The 19339-nt window shown below is 42.4% G+C and overlaps 1 protein-coding gene across 4 annotated transcripts in view; it reads right to left on the reverse strand.

Annotated features, from left to right (window-relative positions):
• MARCO (macrophage receptor with collagenous structure) overlaps positions 1-15529 on the reverse strand; it is a 29726-nt gene extending 14197 nt beyond the window's left edge. Inside the window, exons 1-8 of one of the 4 annotated variants that reach the window (XM_081199793.1) lie at positions 15391-15529; positions 11978-12317; positions 10849-10950; positions 5243-5467; positions 4321-4365; positions 3062-3094; positions 2356-2409; positions 1554-1598 (exon numbers count right to left, since the gene is read on the reverse strand). In XM_081199793.1, the coding sequence (XP_081055919.1) occupies positions 1554-1598; positions 2356-2409; positions 3062-3094; positions 4321-4365; positions 5243-5467; positions 10849-10950; positions 11978-12077 (604 nt within the window). In that variant the 5' untranslated portion in view covers positions 12078-12317; positions 15391-15529. The remainder of the gene's footprint in view (positions 1-1553; positions 1599-2355; positions 2410-3061; positions 3095-4320; positions 4366-5242; positions 5468-10848; positions 10951-11977; positions 12318-15390) is intronic. The other 3 variants (XM_081199792.1, XM_081199791.1, XM_081199794.1) reach the window with 3 other exon arrangements.
• Positions 15530-19339: the final 3810 nt, after the last annotated feature.

The raw sequence follows: 19339 nt of genomic DNA on the forward strand, positions 1-19339 counted from the left end.
TGTACTTTGATGCAAGTGGTTTCAGGTCTTAAAACAATTCTGCCTGTGCATATTGCAGAATGTTTACAATGGTCACAGGATGCCTTGCCATCAGAAATGTACATGTTAATTGTTCCCAGGACACATGAAAGCTGCAATTTGAGGAAACTGGCTTACTTGTGATGGCATCTTATGACATACTGATTGTCAGAAGCCAGACCTTTTATTGGGTCCTCACACAGCCATTGAGTCTTCTAAGTCATCTGAAATTTGTACTGTTAGTTTCCAGTCATTGCTTTCTCCTAGTTTAAGCAGCTGTGTGTTTTGTTCTATCACCTTGGTTGAGTTGTCTGAATCCTCGCTCAAAGCAGGACTGCCAGCTGGGTGGTTGTAAATATGCCTTACCGGTTTGTAGCTTGGCCTTAATTCTTGAAAAACTGACACTCTCAACTTGACATGCATTTGGATAAACGTGCACATGGAAGGTAGATCTAGGAATGGCTGTTAGCTCTGGAAGCTAGAGGGGACTTATATGTTCAGAAACAATCGTAGCTACCTCTGATTACCAAAGGTGAGGGCAAACCACAGGGGATATCTATCATTTCCATGCCAAATCTGTGAATTTCATAGGGACATCTGGCTTGTTACAGCTGAAAACAGAATGCTGGACTAGGTGAACATCTGGGCTGATCCAGCAAAGTTCTTATGTGCATATACAAAATTGGGGGGAGGGGTCTATTTTAAGAGAAAACAATAAGAATGGCACATTCTACCAGCGGTGGAGCAAGCCGATTGGGCTCCTGAGGTGGTGTGCAGGGTGGGACTCAGGGGTGGGGCCAACTGTCCGTGGGGGCGGGGCAAGCTGAGGCAGGATGCTCCACAGGGCCTCTGAGGAGTCTGCCTGCCTCCTCCCCCTCAGCCGGCCTACAGCTGAGGGGGAGGCGGTGGGTGGACCATTTGAGCAGTGGGGAGCTTGCAGTCACGCAAGCCACCGTGTCACTCCCAGGAGAGACGCATGGCTCGGGCACGCTACAGGTCCCGTGGTGAGTGCCGCCTGGCATTTTGTCACCCCCCTCAGTGGTGACACTCAGGGTGGCCCGCCCCCATTGCCCCCCTTTCTCCACCCCTGCATTTTACAACTGGATAGATTGCTGTAAATCAGCCTCCCCCCAGTCTGGTGCCCTTCAGAAGATTTTGGACTACAAATCCCACCAGCCTAGTCAGCATAGCCAAATGGTCAGGAATGCAGGGAATGATAGTGAAAAACATCTGGAGATCACCAAATTTGGGAAGGCTGGTGTAAATCAATATCAGGGATAGATGCTGTTGACCTACAACTTCCATCATCCCAGATCATTGGTGATACTGGCTGGGACTGATGAAAGTTGTAGTCTGGCAAAACCTGGAGGGCATCACAGTGGCTACCCTGATCTGGATTATTGCCATAATACTGGTTCAGTTACTCTGGTAGTGCCAATGGTGTAATGCAAAGATTTCTCAATGTGCATCAGAATGCTGCTGACATTACACCTAATATGCCTTCACCCATTGCAAGCCAGTGGAAGGGGCCTTACCTTGCAGTCCTTGCTCTCCTTTTGAACCCTTTGGCCCCATGGTTCCTGAAATAAAAATACAGAGAAATAATAATAAAGTGGAGAAGAAGGGAAATTATCAAATGCCTTTTTTGATATGGTGTCCAGTTTTGACTTAACTGACATATGGCGACTTAAGCATCCATTAGATTGCCAATTTCCTTTTTTCAAATGCAAACAATTCTTCAAGCACTTGTTTCTGTGTTGGTGAATGCCGAATTTAGTTACTCTCATATCAGTTGCTTTTGTGGTTTTTAAATTTTATTATTGTAATTGTACATTCTTTTTTTGGCTTTGGAAAAATTAACAAGTATGGTAAAAGGGGTAGACATTCAACCCAAGACATTATCTGATCACAATGCCATCTTGATAACAGTATTAACAGGTGAGAAATGTTCTTCGTTTAGGTGGAGGTTAAATTATATGGTATTGCAAAATGAAAAAAAAGATGAGTTGACTATATGGAAAATAACTATACAGCTGAAAATGCTGGCAACACTAAGATCAATTCAGCAGAGTAAATAATTTTTGAGGGATGTAAAAGTGGGAAACTGATTTGAATGATTATAGTAAAATAAGCAGGAATGTATGATACGTAAAATGAAACATGAAAAAAGAAGAATGGATGTCATTGGATATTTTAAAGTTTGTAAAATGTTTATTTTGAAATGTAAAATTGAAAACTTAATAAAAATTATTATAAATAATAGTAAGCTTGAAAAGCAAATGAGGTGGAATTTCACCTGCTTTTCAACATTTGTTTCTACAGCTCTTCTTTCATTACCTGTATCGCCCTTCTCTCCCTGGGTACCTGGAGGTCCTCTCATCCCTGGAGATCCTAAAATATAAATACATTGAGGTTGCAGTCCTCTTTACAACTACCTCAAAGTGAGTCCCATTGACTACAGTAGCATTTACTTACCAAAAAACTTATATAGAAAATGGATATGAAGACCCTTTCCAAATATCACTAAGGGCATGTCACTATATAAACACACACCTAGAACTCTGAAGAGAGAAACATGGATGGGAGAAACGAGGATTGCAGTAGAACAGTGGAGGAGTTAGCAAAGTATCAATATTCCCTGACTCTTTTCTCCAATTCAATCCAATTTTCTCCTCCCCTTCTTTAAAAGAAGGGCTCCTATCTTGAGTTTAACATCTCTATCCAGAATGAGGTGTGGCCATGCACTTCCCATCGCTTTTCCTCCTAAACTCAAAGGAACTTCCCCTCTACTCTCCTTGGATTCTGCTGGAGCATTTAGGAAGTACGGTTGATTCATTTAAAAATGTATGTCTTCCTTACAGGCTTGCAAAGGTGCTACATCTCCATTATAGGGCCACAGAAGAGCTGCTCATCCCTTTCGACAATTCCTGCCATAGACTCAGTGTAAAAACTATCTGAAGTGCCTCCGTTCAATTGTGGGTTCAAGGGAATTGCCCAAATGTTTACAGGTATTATAGTGCCAGAGGTGGGCAAGCAACATTACCAATTTCTCCTTTTGGTCCAGGCAATCCTGCACCTGAAAACAACAACAGCATGTCAAAAATGTGAAATATTGATCCCCATCCCCCTCCACTCCTTGAAGATTTGAGATTTCATGTTCTTTGCTTGTCCTTTGGTCCGGGCTCTCCTTGGCTTCCTCTTAAGCTGATGCCTCCTTTCTCACCTTTACTTCCTAAAAGATGTCCAGAACATGTGTGTGTTGCAACTCGAATACACTGTACTTATTGCAAATGGCTGAAGTCAAAGTCACATATTAGCCACATAATTTTTATGGATTTCACACTGAACCCTGTTTGCCTGCCTGCCTGCCTGTTATTTCATTTTATTGAAGATGTAAATTTTCACTCATTAAGATGTGACATCAAATATATTTCTGCATCTTTCAGTGGTCCCATTCAGGCACCACAATCTCAACACAAGATTGTACAGTACAAAAAATGAGCCATGTGCTCATTCCTAGCCTGGTTTGCAGTGGCGTAGCGTGGGTTATCAGCACCCGGGGCAAGGCAAGTAATTTGCGCCCCCTAACCCATGGATTTGTGCCCCCTAACCCGTGGATTTGCGCCCCCCCCCCGTGGATTTGCCCCCCCCGGTGCGGCCGCCCCCCTGCACCCCCCACGCTACGCCACTGCTGGTTTGTATTTCATAATCTGGTTTGGAAGTTGTCCTTAATCCACAGTTTCCTGGTTTGGATGTCATGTGAAACTGTGTTGTGCATATGAACTTGCAATCCTATCGGGCCCTTGTTTCTGTGTTGGTGAATGCCGAATTTAGTTACAGTGGTACCTCGGGATAAGTACTTAATTCATTCCAGAGGTCCGTTCTTAACCTGAAACTGTTCTTAACCTGAAGCACCACTTTAGCTAATGGGGCCTCCAGCTGCCGCCGTGCTGCTGGAGCACGATTTTTGTTCTCATCCTGAAGCAAAGTTCTTAACCCGAGGTACTATTTCTGGGTTAGCAGAGTCTGTAACCTGAAGCGTATGTAACCTGAAGCATATGTAACCCGAGGTACCACTGTACTCTCATATCAGTTGCTTTTGTGGTTTGTAAATTTTATGATTGTAATTGTACGTTCTGTTTATGCTATTTGTCATATATTTGTCTGAGAGTAAATAATAAAATATGAAAATAAAATAAATGACAGCAATCAAATAGGGCTGTTGGGTCATCTGCAGCTGCTTCATAGGACTTGGGCAAGATCTGTAGATGGAGAGATTCAAAATGATGCGCTTCCACCCACCTGGAGGTCCCGGAGGCCCTTGAAGTGCGTGGCTTTCCAGTTGTTCTGAAACAGATATTGATAGCTACTAGAAATCTCCTACCAATGGCAGAAGACGTCTACAGTTAAAATGAAACCTTTAAAAGAACAAACTCTAGGCAGAATTCCACCAGCTCATTAGTTTCAGTGAAAACTGTAGCAGAAGAGGACAATTGTTTTTATGGGGAGTCCAAAAAACGTTTTCCCCTCCCCCAAATTTACTCTGATCATGCTTGTCCTCAGGATGCTATACAGGCTTAGAGTAAGTGAGCTGGACTTTCACATGAAACTGCTTAATGCTGCAGTTCACACCCTGAACAGTACCAGGCTATTGTTATTGACAAGCTCAGCTTTAGAAGCAGGACTGGGCTCCTGACAATGGGCTGGGCTGCATCAGAGCACTACACTTTCTTTGTTTCAGCATACATACCTTCACTGTGAAGCCAGAGAGCCGTGTAGTGCAAAGGTACCATTTGGAGCAAGCCTCAGCCTTATTGAATGAGCCGTTAATGCATTTTTCTTCACTACAAATTGTCTTAGAGAGACTGGCTCCTTTCTCCGAGAGGCTCAAACACCGATTATAGATTGCATTAATGACTTATTCAATAAGACGGAAGGCCTAATTGCCAGCCAGGGCAGTAGCTCCTGTAATGGACTCAATAACCACTGGTGATTAGTTTTATTGGCTTTACCTTCCCGTTGTGTGTATATATACTGTTTCCTCACGTCTTGATTCCTCCCCTCTTTCCCTTCCCTTGCTTTTTTGTTAAAAAAACACACCCTATCTTTTGTGTAGTTCATGTGAAACATGTAAGATTGGATGGGAAGGTTACTGAAATGCCTATTCACACATTAACTGCCCCCCCCCCAAATGATGTCCAGCCAAGGAGAAGAAAGAAAATACCTGTAAAATTGGTCATTCTCCATTGTAAATGTTGGTTGCTTAGTTTGATTATGTGAATTTCTTCCTTTAGATTTCTGATCCAATTGTCTCCTTGTCTTTGTGAGATTGCCTCCATTTGCTCAATATCATTGGCAAGGATGGTGTCATTGACAAAATAGCTTGCCAGTTTTTCTGCTAAAGGTAAGTTGACTTTGTTCTTTTCCAAGTCTTTGCTCATCTCATAGACTGAAAGTAGAGGAGAAGAAATCATGACATAGGTAAAGTACAATGATGTCTGTTATGTACTGAGCTTGGATCCTAGAACAATAGGCAAGTAGGATCCTAGAAGGCAGCATCCTGATTAGTCTGCAGGAGCCGCCCAGGAGGAAGTGAATCATGTGCATTGCCTCTTTCTTAATAGCTGCTATTCAATTGTTAACCTTCTACACTCATTTTGTTATTTTCCTAATATGGTAATGCAATACTAAGACTGCAACCCAATCGCCAAGGAACATACTGCTAAGCAGACATGTATAGGATTGCATTTTAAAGTGAAGAACTTTCCCCTTTATCCAAATCTAAGAGTCACAAGGTCTTTTCAAGAGCCGGGTTTTAGTGCAGCAAATGTGCAACGGAAAAGGGCCATAACTCAGAGGGAGAACCCCTGTCCTGTATGCAGAATGTCCCAGGCTCAATCGCCACCATCTCCTGGTAGGGTTGGGAATGTTCCTTGTCCTAAACCTTGGAGACCAGTTGTGCGTCAGGGTAGACAATACTGAGCAAGAATGTTCTGACTCATTATAAGTCAGGCTCCTATGTGCCTAGATGTATTTTCTAGAGATTGCAAGGATATCACATTTTGTGAGCCTCGGTGTCACAGTGTTTTGTACCTGGGAGAATGTGGTTCTACCCCACTCTCCAGCAGCACATCTATTATTGTTACCACTGCCATGTAAAATATGGTTGTGCAACTGTTTGCCTATTGCTTATAGTGTGAACGATGACGGACGGCACAAATCCCCCCACTTCTTGTGTCCACACAGTAGTAGGGCTAGCACACCACAACAAGGCCACTTCCCCCTTCTTAATCCATTTGCTATTGACTGGCTATGACTTCATTAACTTAGGAGGGGGCGATCATGCAAAAGCTATAACGTAGTTGGGGGCAGATAGTGGCAGCCCAAAGCCACTTGTTCCACAGCTGGGGCCAAGTGAACACATGCACACCCCATCCCTTGAGGAACAGAGCATCCAGTGATGGATTCCATCTGTGCTCCATGGACAGAACTTCCATAGCACCCCATGCGCAATGCTTTCGGACCGAGAATCACCTCACACACTCTGGCCCACTGCAGTGGCAAAGGAAGGGGATAACGTTTAAAGGTCAACAATCTTGTGGTCAGATTTGGTAATTTGGTTGTCTCTCTCTCACACACACCAGCATTTTCTTTTTTCTTTTTTTAAAAAATAATATTTATTAGTCGTTTTCAGAATTATAAAAAGAGGGGGAAAAAACATTAAAAAGCAACACTGTAATAGACAAAAAAAGGAAAAAACACAAAAACCAATACAACAATACAGCAAAAAGATAAAAAGAAAAAAGAAAACAACACAAATCCCAGATTACATATCTAAAACTTCCATTTGCTTGTTTCATTGACTTCCACACACCTCCCTTTTTGTATTCTAGTTTAATTAGTTATTTCAGCAAATTCTTTCCATCTTTCTCAATTTTTGTTAAAAAATTTATCCTAACCTAATTTAATCTAATAATTAACTCAACCAATCCTTTCCATCTTTCCCCATATTCTATTATTCACATTACCTTAATTAATTTAACCTTATCTTACCCTAAAACACCTTAAAGCTTGAATCTTAGTTATCAAATATACATTACTCCTGATATCATTTCTGTTAAAGTCATATAGTTTCATTCCAACATTTCCCTAGTATTCATTAATTTTTAGCCCATTCCCCAAATAGAAAATTTTCTTTATAAATTTTCTTCCAATCTTCATCCAACGTCCCTTCTTCCTGGTCTCGGATCGTGTCAGTCCTTACTGTCCATTCCATCTAGTCCATCAACCTGGAAGCCTTATGTCCGAGGCCCTTAAGTCTCTTCCATGTCCCTTCTGCAATTCTTCTTGTTGTTTATACTTGCCCTTTTCCTAGTCTTTTGTTGGCCTCTTTCTTAGTTTCTTTCCTTTCTCATTGAGGGGTAGGCCTCTGGGGGATTCCAAGCCAAAATTGTCTCCATCTCCCTTCATCAAACCCGCCCATTCCCCACAGTCCCACTCCCCACAATCCTCAATATAGTCCAAAAAGTATTTAAAAGCATATTCCAAGGTCTCTCCAATGTTGGGAACCTCCTCAACTCCAGACGCCCCCTGGCCCACTCCAACTTCAATCTTCAATGACAACGGCTCATACTCCTGTAGGGCCTCGGGACTCTCCATTTGTATTATTTGGGGTGCAACCGCATCCTCCTCCATTATCTTCTGCACTTGCCCAGTCAGTACAGATTCATGAGTTGGTCCCTGGATTATTTCTGTATCAATATTCCCTATTTGCCCACAGTTATTAACTGCAACAGTCAAATCCATTTTCTCATTCATCAAGTCCATCTTCTCATGCATCTGTTCCAGCAGGGCACTTGTCTTGCATAAGGCAAGCACCCATTCTTCTTTCCAACTCATCTTTAGTCAAGGTCAGAAAAGCCTGTTCCCACGGTCTTAATCTCACATCTGTTGAGCCCTCAAATGTACTGCAGCAACAATTTGACAAGCTCCCTCTAGAGGAGGCAATTTCTATTTGTATCCATTTTTTTAGGCAAGTCCAACAAAGGAAAATTACTTTCGTTTTTCAGATATTTTTCAGATATTTTGTTTCTTTAAAATGCAAAAGGCAACATTGGAATCAGCTTGTTTCTCTTCTTTAGCTATCTGTCAAAATATTCTATTGACAGTCAATGAACCTCTCCAACAATTTCTGTCTCTGACACCCCGTTCCCAGGTTAGAGACGGTGGAAACTTATCCTTCTTCACTCCCTCTCCTGCTAGGGTTGAACAAAGTCCCCCCCCCTTTTCTCCTGCTTCCAAGGGGGTTTCAGTAATTCTAAATGAAGGAAATTTAGACTTTTTTGACAGCTTTCCAGGCTTTAGCTTACAAAGTTTTTGCTTTAGTCTATATACAAAAAGTGGAAGGCAGACTTCCTGTTTTGAACCTTCCCGCTTCGTTACCAAATTAAGAAATTTCTTGATCCAATTTTCCGTTTCTACTCTCGGGTACTTGTTTTAAATCCAATTGTCCACAGGAAAAAGTCAGCACTCTCTGGCAATGGCTGTGCTGCTTCACTCCGTGAAAGTAGCAGTCAGTTCGCAGCACCGCGCTTCTCACCCCACTTCGCTCCGGAGCCCCTAAATGGGATTCCCTACGAGTAGGGGGGCGCTCCTGGTGCCCTGCCAAACCCCACGTTCCCAGGCTTCCTCCACCTGGGATTTCTAGCGGGTCCCCACCTTCGCCGTGGCGGGAAGACCCAGTTTCCACGGAGCCCGTTCCTCCGAACGGAGGAACTCCGCCATTCACCAATGGCGCTGACCCGGAAGTCTTCACACACCAGCATTTTCGGCCCCCTCAAGTACCAGATGCTGGCATGGTAGAAAACCACATGGTCATCCCCATCACACACATGATAGATTTTTTTCACACATTTACCCATATCAATATTGGAGCAGCCACATTGCTGTTGCAAGCGACGGATACTCCAAGCCTCAGCCATGAGGCATTAAGTGGTAAGGAATCAAATGAAGCACATGCAGCTGGGGCTGGCTCTTATTTGTGTGGCTTTATGGACATTTACAATGTCCCCGAGGTAAGCAGCCTTCAACCTTTTGAGTCCCATGACCCAACTTTAACCTCAACCCACAGTATGGGGTCCTCTTTGACTATTTTACCATATATGGCAAGACAGGCATGTTCTGTTTGTCATCATTTTTACTCCTTGCTCCTTTCTCCCTCTTCCCTGTCTTCTTTTTTCTCTCCCCCTCTTTCTATTTCAAAAAAGTCAACCAAAAAGAAAGAGAAATTGGTGATATCACTACCACCAGCTATCCAGCTATGATATAGGATCTGGTCACAGGAGCCACCAGTTCAAGACCAGTGCCTGATGCCATTTGGATCAATAGGCTTGTACAATACTGTAATTCCTAATTACCCCAGCAGTATATTCTGAACAGTTCTGCATTAGAACAAAGAAGTCACTAGCAACCTGTAGGATAAGAAGCACTTGAAACCACTCCTACCCAAGCTGTCACCTGGGTCCTTAAGATGACAAATTTGTCTAACATGTGGCTGGATGGGAGAACATCTGAGGAAATAGCTTGGGAGGCATAAGGTCTGAGGGTTATTTCCTCGCATGTACGGAATTTGGCCTCTGTGAATTGAGCAGCCTTCGTGTTTGTTTTTCACAAACACGTTACACGCTTGGGACTTTTAGAGTTGTAATATATTGTTACAAATCTGGGGTAACAAGAGTTTGAGGGTGGAAGGGAACCCATAACTGCTAGAGTTAGTGAATGTTAGAAATTAATTAAGGGGTAAGAATTAGCTGGTTTATGAAGTACTGAAGGGAAGATGCAGTCCAGTGGAAAAATACAGGGTAAGCTCCCTTTCCAGGCCAGGGCCTCATCTGGGATGGAAGCCGTTAAGCATGACAAAAGGTGTTGATGGGTCTTTGCCAACCGATCACATAGGATACAGGGAAATCATCACCTTTTAAAACTAGGCTTGGAACAGCAGGGAAAGGGGGATGAGTTGCTTGGCAAGGGGTTTTCTGGGAAGGAGAAGCAGGAGGTGGGGAGAACTCTGTGTTGGGGAGGGAGCTGAAAGGCAGATGCCACGGGGGCTGGCTGGAGACAAGCTGGGGCAGAGGCACAGAGGTGGTGCTTAGAAAGCCTATGGATGCAATGCCCAGCTGCTATAAAGGACAAGCCCTTCTTGGGATGGGAATGCTGTTAACTCTGCACTCCCTCCACCTGTACCCAGGTTGTAAATACGTATCTCTTAAAGACATGACAGTCTCCACTGTGTTTTGATTCCCAGTGGAAACATGATCCTGGGTGAGTGCCTGGAACCCCCTGGAATCTTGCTGCCATGGCAGAGATTGGGGGTGGTGTGCAACCCTTGTAACAACTCTTTTGTGTGTGTGTTTGCAGTGGCGTAGCGTAGGTTGTCAGCACCCGGGGCAAGGCAAGTAATTTGCGCCCCCTAACCAGTGGATTTGCGCCCCCTAACCCATGGATTTGCGCCCCCTAACCCTAACCCCCAGATGTTGCGCCCGGTGCGGCCGGCCCCCCCTGCACCCCCCACGCTACGCCACTGTGTGTTTGTGTTTTATACTGCCATTCTTTCTGAGTTTTTAAAGGCTTGACTAAAACTCTTTTTAAAAATGACAACACACATTCTAGGTCTTCAGCAAATGATGCAGCTTTCATCCCCATCTAACCTCTTGTCCTGGTGGTTGTTTCCTTTCTGGAAACAAATTTACTTGTTGGATATTTAAAATATAACCAGTGCACAATCTTTTAGCTTTAGATTCGGGACAGGAAACAGCATTTAAAATCAATTACCTTTATAGGCCAACAGTCCGAAGCCTGCAGTGAGCAGAATCAGGTATATTGTAACCAGAGCCGAAATGCACCTTTTGCAAGTCTTTTTCTGGCCTTTGGGTTCTAGTTTTGGAGAGGAAAGAACACACTAAGAATTGATATTCCATCCTTTTGGCTTGTAAACGAGTGACCAATGTGCTGTGTTACTGTTTAAGGCTGCAGCCCTACGCACAAGTACTGAGAGTTAAAATCAATTGCTTGCTTCTGAATAAATAGGGATCCTATCAAGCCGCATGGCTGAAGCTGACAGTGAATTCATGCAGAAGCAGGCTGTGATATAGTACTTTTTAATAACTTTGTTCAACTTGGTTGTATTTCCAGACAAACTTTCCATTTGCTGGGTTCTCAGAATGGCAAATAGGGCTGTGCAGAGTGAAAAGCATGTTTCACTGAATGTTTAGCTAATGTTTACACCCAAACAAAAAAACCATTGTGTGAACTCAAGTCCTTCGCCTCTTTCCCTTTGCTGGCCACAGAAATACAACAAAGGCAACTAAAAGCTTGTTTTATGGAAGCATCCATCTTCATATATCCTTCATTCTGAAATGCAAGACAAATTAATTCTTCCTTTAAAGCACAGTGAAACATCTGCTTGTAGGCAGGCATACCCCGGTATAAAATATATACACAGCTTGTGTCAGTTGGCATGCTGTGTAATCAATTTAACTTGACACTGTTTTTAGTGAAATATTCAGAAATAGCATAAGTGTGATTTTTGTGTGTTATGCTGTGGGGAAGGGCTGATTAAAATACGTGCATGCTATTCTTAACTAATGTGAAGCACATAGACATTAATAAAGTGAGTAATGGTCCCTAGGAATCCTCTAACCTCACTTACCTGGAAGTAAGGGCTACTGAATTCAATAGGGCTTATTGAGTATACATGGTTAGGGTTGTGCTGTTAAACCATTCAGTGCCATATTCTGCTAAATTTGTCAATGGCACAAATTTAAATAAGACAATGTTTTTAATGCAATTGAATCCCAATTAAACCTTTAAAAAGAAAAGCACCTTTGAACACTAGTAAAATGCTTTGAGATATTGTGCTTTTTAAAGTCTCTATCATTATGAAACAGTGAAAATACTTTACCATCTATTTCAAAGGGTGTAAATCCAGATGCTGAAAACTTCATCCTGTCCGAAAATGTAAAGGATCCGGTATCTTTAACACTTCCAGCAAGGTTGTCCATGATCAAATTTTGACAGCCACACTACAATCTTGCCAGGATAACCTTAGGCACTGAAGAAGAAGGGGTTTCTGAGCTTTATCTGCTGGGAATGTGTGCTATTAAGCAAACCTTTTCTGTTGGTTTCAGGTTATTTTGTACTAGACTTGCAAAAAAAAAACCAAAAAAAACCCCCACCAACTTTCTGATGTGGCGTCTTCAGCACTTCCTCCAAAACTTCTAAGGAGGTTGGTCAATGCATGTCTTAATACAGAAAGCAAAAAAGATGTGCGTTAAAAATGACGATGATGTGAATTTGATTTGTCAGTGTGAATCGCATTTTATAAAACTTTCAGGTAACAAATGCATTATTCCAGATCCAAGTAGGTAGCCGCGTTGGTCTGATGCATATAATATAATATAATATAATATAATATAATATAATATAATATAATATAATATAATATAATATAATATAATAATAATAAACAAATGTAAAAATTGTCCAGTAGCACCTTAGAGACCAACCAAGTTTGTTCTGGGTATAAGCTTCCATGTGCATGCACACTTCTTCAGATACACAGTGTGCCTGCACATGAAAGCTTATACCCAGAACAAACTTGGTTGGTCTCTAAGGTGCTACTGGACAATTTTTTTATTTTTTAAAATATATTTCAAAAGGCATTATTGTTGGATTGGCCTAACTTGCAGGCTTCAGATAATTAATGTGGCATAGCAGAGACTTTGCAGACAGGCTGGTATTTATGCTCCCGCTGGATCAGCCCACCTACCCTTTGAACTAATACTAAAATACTATTAGTTGAAATTAGCATGCATAAATAAATAAATAAATAAATGGGCTTTGTTTGGGGCAGGCAAAAACTTTTAGGGTGCAAAACTGGGCCATACCTCCCCCCCCAACTTGAGGCTCCCCATTTATGTGAAGGGCTCCACATGTAGAAGAGGGAGCTGAGGGGGTAGCTGCACTGTTGTGCCTGCTTCACCCCCCCCCCACCGTGTCCATGCATTTTGTGTGGCTGCCTGCTTGCCCAGGGCTAAGCTACTGAAGGTAACGGGGCCCTTCATATGTCCAGCTGTCCTTTGTCAACAACAAATTGTTGCTGTTTTTTGTGTTGAATATATGGTGATTTATGGACCTAATAGGTATCTAAAGCCATTTGCACATAACAAAATATTTATTTTATCAAAGTTAATTGTTGAACTGAAATACAATTGGAAATGTACATCCAGTCCCCCCCTTTAATTTTTTTTGGGGGCCCCCAGGAGAGTGGGACCCTAAGCTATAGCTTGTTTAGCTTCTACGTAAATCCGGCACTGTGCCTGCCCCTTTCTATACTTGGAACCGCATTCATGTGACTAATGTGTGAAAGATTTTAGTATTCAATGGCTAGAGCAAAAGGTTACTCTCAGACAATGATCCATTTCTTGTAAAATGACTGAGCTGATGATAGAATCGGTGAGGATTTGAAAGAACAGACTCATGGGACTGGGCTTCTCACGTGTCCCTTAATTGAAAGCGTATCCTTTACTCCTGAATTTGTGACATTACCTCCAAATTTCAGGGTGTGCCAAACTAGCCCCACAGCACTTTATGGAAGACTGTAAACCAACAACAGCTTACACAGCTGATTTAGCATTTTAGTGCTAAAGCAGAAGGGGAGAAAGAGGTACCAGCTAGCATCATCCGTTTGTGCTATGGACATTCTTTGGGGGATTTCTGTACGACTGTGGGGAATTCTGTAAACTTTCTGCCTCCTTGTCTCATCCAATAAATGGCACAAGAAGACTAAACCTCTGCAAAATAGTAAAAATTTGCACAATCAGTTATTCAAAATAAGAATTCACACCAAAAATGTATAGGTCAAATGGGCCAACGTTTCCTGCCACTGAAACTGGACTAGCTTCCTATAGAATTTTTATATTTTTCCTCCATTATTATTTTTTAAATGCAGCCCACATTCAACTGTTCCTGAAGGCCAAAGCTCTACGAGGCAGAAGGTTCCCTGCTCTGATTTCTCTTTTTCCATGGGGGCGTTTGGCAGGGCTCCCCAAGTCAAACCAGATTGCTTTCAACCTCTGCTGTCTGCTACCTTCTGCCTATTATTTCTGATGGAGTTCAGGTAATTGTGTCCATGTTGCCTTTTGTAATTTGGTGTCCTGGCAGCAACAGATGTTACTCCTCTAATAAGTACCACCTTGCCTGATTTCTCTTCCTCTCTGTGGCTCTAACAGATTAGTTTCTGAACATTTCGACCAATACTGCTCTAAATTAATTGCTTAACTAACTAATGACAATTAGAAGAGGGCCTTTGGAGAATAAACCAAATCAATCGGTTCCACAGAGGAGAAGGCTGATCAAACCTGGCTGTTATGTGGACAGAGATGGAGAAATGTAATAAGAAAGTGATTTGTGGAAGCCCCTTTCCTCATCCCCCGCCACAACCCTTCCTGCCACTTTCCCATTTTTCAAGTGAGCTTTGCAGAATTTAACAAAGTGGATTTTGAATGAAACCCAGTGAAAACCAGCACAACAGGAGGTATCACTGCCATAGAAAACAATGAAAGCAATGCAGAAACCCAGCTGGTACCCTGGGTGTTGGAGTTAACTCTGGAATCTGTAAAAAAAAATAGAAAATAAAAAGCAGCAACATGTATTTTAATTAATTGACTGTTGTTTTATGTAAATTGTGCTATTTTTACTGTTGTTAGCCGCTCTGAGCTCGACTTTGGCTGGGGAGGGCGGGATATAAATAAAATTTTTTATTATTATTATAACATTCACAAAGCTCAATGCATAAACGGTGTTCATTGGCAACAGTTGTGGTTTTGTTTATCAGATCCCCACCTTATCTGAAAGGATAAATGTTGATTAAATAAGGGGAAATATGGGTTGGCATTTGACAGCAATGGTGTCATGTGGGCACTGAAAAGAAGAAGAAGAAAAACCATGCATGAGGATCACTTATCTCACAAGGAACACCATCTGGAAGCACCCAGTTGTTGTTTACATTGCGTCTGACGAAGGGGTTTGGTGGAAGAAATGAGGCTTGTATGTATTTATGTTTGTGTGGCTTGTGTGGTTTGTGTGGTGTTTGTGTGGCTTGATGCAGATCAGACACTTCTGTTGCCGGAACTGAAGAAATCTCTCTCTATGTGTGCTTGGACAACTAAGAAATGCATACTGAAATTGTAATACAATGGCAAGCTGCTTGAATAACACGCCAACCTTTATGTTCAAATACTAAGAAGATGTAACCAAAGAAACAACCTTGCTCAGCTAAGAGAGAGAAGGAAGAGATCAGCAGATTAATCTCACATTCAAGTTGCATGTGTAGTCTTTCCTCTGCAGCGTGGTTTGACAATCTGTTTTCTCGTAAGCATTTGCAGCAACTCATTGACTGCTGTTGTGAAATGGGTTGCTAAATAAAGGAAGAAAATGTGCTGACTCAGGTTGAGATTTTAGGCGTAGGGTTTTGTGGAAGCAGAAAGCTTATTAATAGCATCGTAGCTTCCTGCATGTCCTGTGAGTACCAAAAACCAGCTCCTGGGAGGAAGTATCCATGGCAGGGAGCAGTCCATGGGAAATCCAGAAATGTGTAAACCAAGAACGTGGCGTACACACAATATGAACAGTATGAACATATTATATATATTATACACTTGCAAAGTGTGAATGTTTCTGCACGCAATATCTCTCTTTTCATCTCTGGTGTGTGTGTGTTTGTTGATCTGGCAAAGTGGGAGGAAAGTGACCAAGGTGCTGGCACCAATGTTACTTACTCAGAAATCCAACAAGCCCAACAAGATGAATCCGCCAACATTACAGGGGTCAGCAAACTTTTTCAGCAGAGGGCCGGTACACTGTCCCTCAGACCTTGTGGGGGGCCGGATTTTTTTTTTTTTGGGGGGGGGGAATGAACGAATTCCTATGCCTCACAAATAACCCAGAGATGCATTTTAAATAAAAGGACACATTCTACACATGTAAAAACACACTGATTCCCGTCCGCGGGCCCTGGGCCTGATGCGGCCCCTGGGCTTTAGGTTGCCTACCCATGGCCATCAACGAATCAATCTGGCTAACCTGATCCAAAAACACACACATACCCCACTCACACACAAAAACAAATTTCACTACAGCCAATCAAAGACAACCAACCACACCCTAGGCCACCCCCAACCTCTCTCACCACCAAAGAAATACGAGTGAATAGTAAGAAAACCCACACAAGTGTCACTGACAGAAAACCCCACACATACACTAATTAGAAGAACAGAAACATTGCCACCCGACCCCATCCCACTCACTATTCCCTCCTCCCCTCTTCCTAACCTAACACTGTATGTGACACTAATGTCTCACAACGAATGTAACATCTGTAGAAAACACAACTTGAAAAAAGAGACAATGCACGTATTTTTGTAAACTAATGAATCTTAAATAATTTTTTTTTTTAAAAAAGAAAAGAAATCCAAATGGTCCTTTAAAAAGTTGGCGACCCCAGACTTAGCGGGTCACACATTGTTTAGGCTTGTATGAGAAATTCACCAACCTTCTTACAGAATGTTAATTACCAGGGTCATTAGGTTTTTACTTGCTTTTGAAACTCACATTGATTTTTCAGGAGATGTGTGCATTCCCATTTCCTTAGTTTGTTTATTTGTGCACACAGTATAGTCAGCTCGACATTTCCAAGATTAGAGAGAGGGGCTGCGTGATGCTGTGATGGAGGAACGCTATGAGACACTTTCCATATTCCCTGCAGATGGATCTGAGTACAGTAATTGTATAGCCCACTTTGTACTGGGTTGAAACATGCATTCGGCCCTTTTGGAGGAAAAGCTCAACTCAGTTGTGGGGAGGCTTGGCAAGTATCTTTTCCAATGAATCAGGTAGTCCCAAACATCTGGAGGGCTGGAGTTTGCCTATGCCTGGATTAGGGTGTCCACTTAGTCATTATCAATTAATGAGGAAATGCATCACCACAAAAAGAAGACACCAGCTTGCATGTGCTAATTCATCTTCACAGGTGCTAATTCAAAAATGCTTACTGTAACTCAACCATTATGATCAGATCTATTGTTTTTGACCAGCTGGCCTGTGTGCCTGCTCAGGTCCAGATGCTTCCTTCTGATGTTTCTTTAAACTAGACTTGGATAGGACTGCCCTTCGAAAGCAGGACTTCTTGATGGAAAGACACAGCCCTATCCACAACAGAAAAATGGCTGATAAAACTATTGGACCTGGTGTTGAGATAGCTAAGTTAACATGTTTAATTAGAGAAAAAATTATTGCTGATGCTGGTTAAGGATTGGAAATTCCTTATAGACTTTTTGTGTGAAAGAGAATTTGATCTTGTAATACTTGGATTTGAAGGTAGAACAAATTCTGGTTTACAGATGGCAGAATGGTTGTATTTTAAGGAATTAATATCATATGTAGCTGCAGCCCAGAGGCGGGAAAGCAGTACAGTGGTACCTCGGGTTAAGTACTTAATTCGTTCCGGAGGTACGTACTTAACCTGAAACTGTTCTTAACCTGAAGCACCACTTTAGCTAATGGGGCCTCCTGCTGCTGTCGCACCACCGGAGCACAATTTCTGTTCTCATCCTGAAGCAAAGTTCTTAACCTGGGTTAGCGGAGTCTGTAACCTGGAGCGTATGTAACCCAAGGTACCACTGTACTTCTTCAGACAGGTGACTGTTCTCGGCAAAGCAGCACACATAGCCACACTATGTTTGGTAGTCCTAAGAAAGGGGGAGGACTTGCCACAAGGATAATAGTACTTGGTCAGAAACTGTGCTCTCTTCCCTGTGCAACCCTTTCTGTTTTCCTCTGTTGCAGTGGTGGCCAGAGGCTTAATTCAGCCTGCCACGGCTCTCACTTTGCTGTTTTGGGCAAGCAACACCCACGGATAAAGCCGTGGTTGCAAAGGAACAACCAAGAACCTTTGAATGCACTCTTGATTGAGTACATATACTTATTCAAGCTCACTGATCTTTAGTATTTTGATTCCCAAGGCTCCTGGGACTGGACATGATTTGTAATCCAGGAACATGCATGAAAATATCGTGTGAAACTTATCTGTGACACTGTCAGGGATCAGGCCTGGGGCGCAAGGATCCCTGTCTCAGTTGATTCCCCATAATAGATTCATAGCATTGTAGAGTTGGAAGGGACACAAAGGGTTGTCTGGTCCAACTCCCTGCAATGCAAAATAGATACATACATTTACTTGGCCTCAGTGAATACATCCTTGCTGAAAAGCAGTAAAAACACAGATGCTGAATAGCTGACATATCTCCATCCAGTCCTGACAAGTTGCTTAGCTTTATCACACAAAATGAAGCCAAGCTCTGAGTTATGATCATTCCTGTATCATTAGGAATTTTTGGTGCTTTATATCCCAATCCCAGCTGTGCTACCGATACAAAAAACCACCTGGAAAGTGTTTTGAAGACTCCAGCCCAGAAACTGAACTAAAATTGGGGTGGCCTGGTAAAATAATCAGTGGGGTGGGAAGGGGCACCACCAGGGAGAGGAAGGGAGAGGAAAAGAAGAAATTATCTGCATCAAAGCAGGCACGCCTGACAGAAATGTTTCTCTGAGTCATCTTCCCCATATCATATGGGCTTAAGTGAGATAATATTATTTCCCTCAGCCAATCTAGAATATGATGCATAGAGAGAATAGATGTGTATAGACAGACACCTTCCAAATCCACCATTCTCTGTTCACAATAATGCTACAGGAAGACATAGGAGAGATATGGTGCTGTTCATATCAAGTTTATGTTCTGATGGATTGTCAGGACTAGAAGGTGTTTTTAGTCCTGGGATTCAAATGTGGTGTTAAGACCCCATGCTTCCCCCCCCCCACACTTTTGTTGCACTAGAGCACAAGTGTGTTTCTCAAGACAGCAATAACTTGATGACATTGGGGGTGCAGAAGAATGCATAAAGTGGAATGACGTGTGGGCAGTCTAGCATCAATTCACCATTAATGCACAATTTATTCACCAGTGACATGTTGCAGAATGCATCAGCAAAACAACAACAATAGCAGCAGCAGCAGCAGCAACAACAACAATCACCACCACCACCAATCTGGAGGGTCCCCTATTCTTCCAGACTCACACAAGAATTGACAAGAATTGCCAATTCAGAGGTTGCGCTACTGAGGAAAATGGGGAAATCCTTGCAAACCTACCACCCCTTTATATGACTCTTGCAGTTTCAAGTTATCAGGAATTGTACATGATGGT

This window comes from Podarcis bocagei (assembly GCF_964188305.1).
Source record: "Podarcis bocagei genome assembly, chromosome: 1".
Taxonomy (NCBI): domain Eukaryota; kingdom Metazoa; phylum Chordata; class Lepidosauria; order Squamata; family Lacertidae; genus Podarcis; species Podarcis bocagei.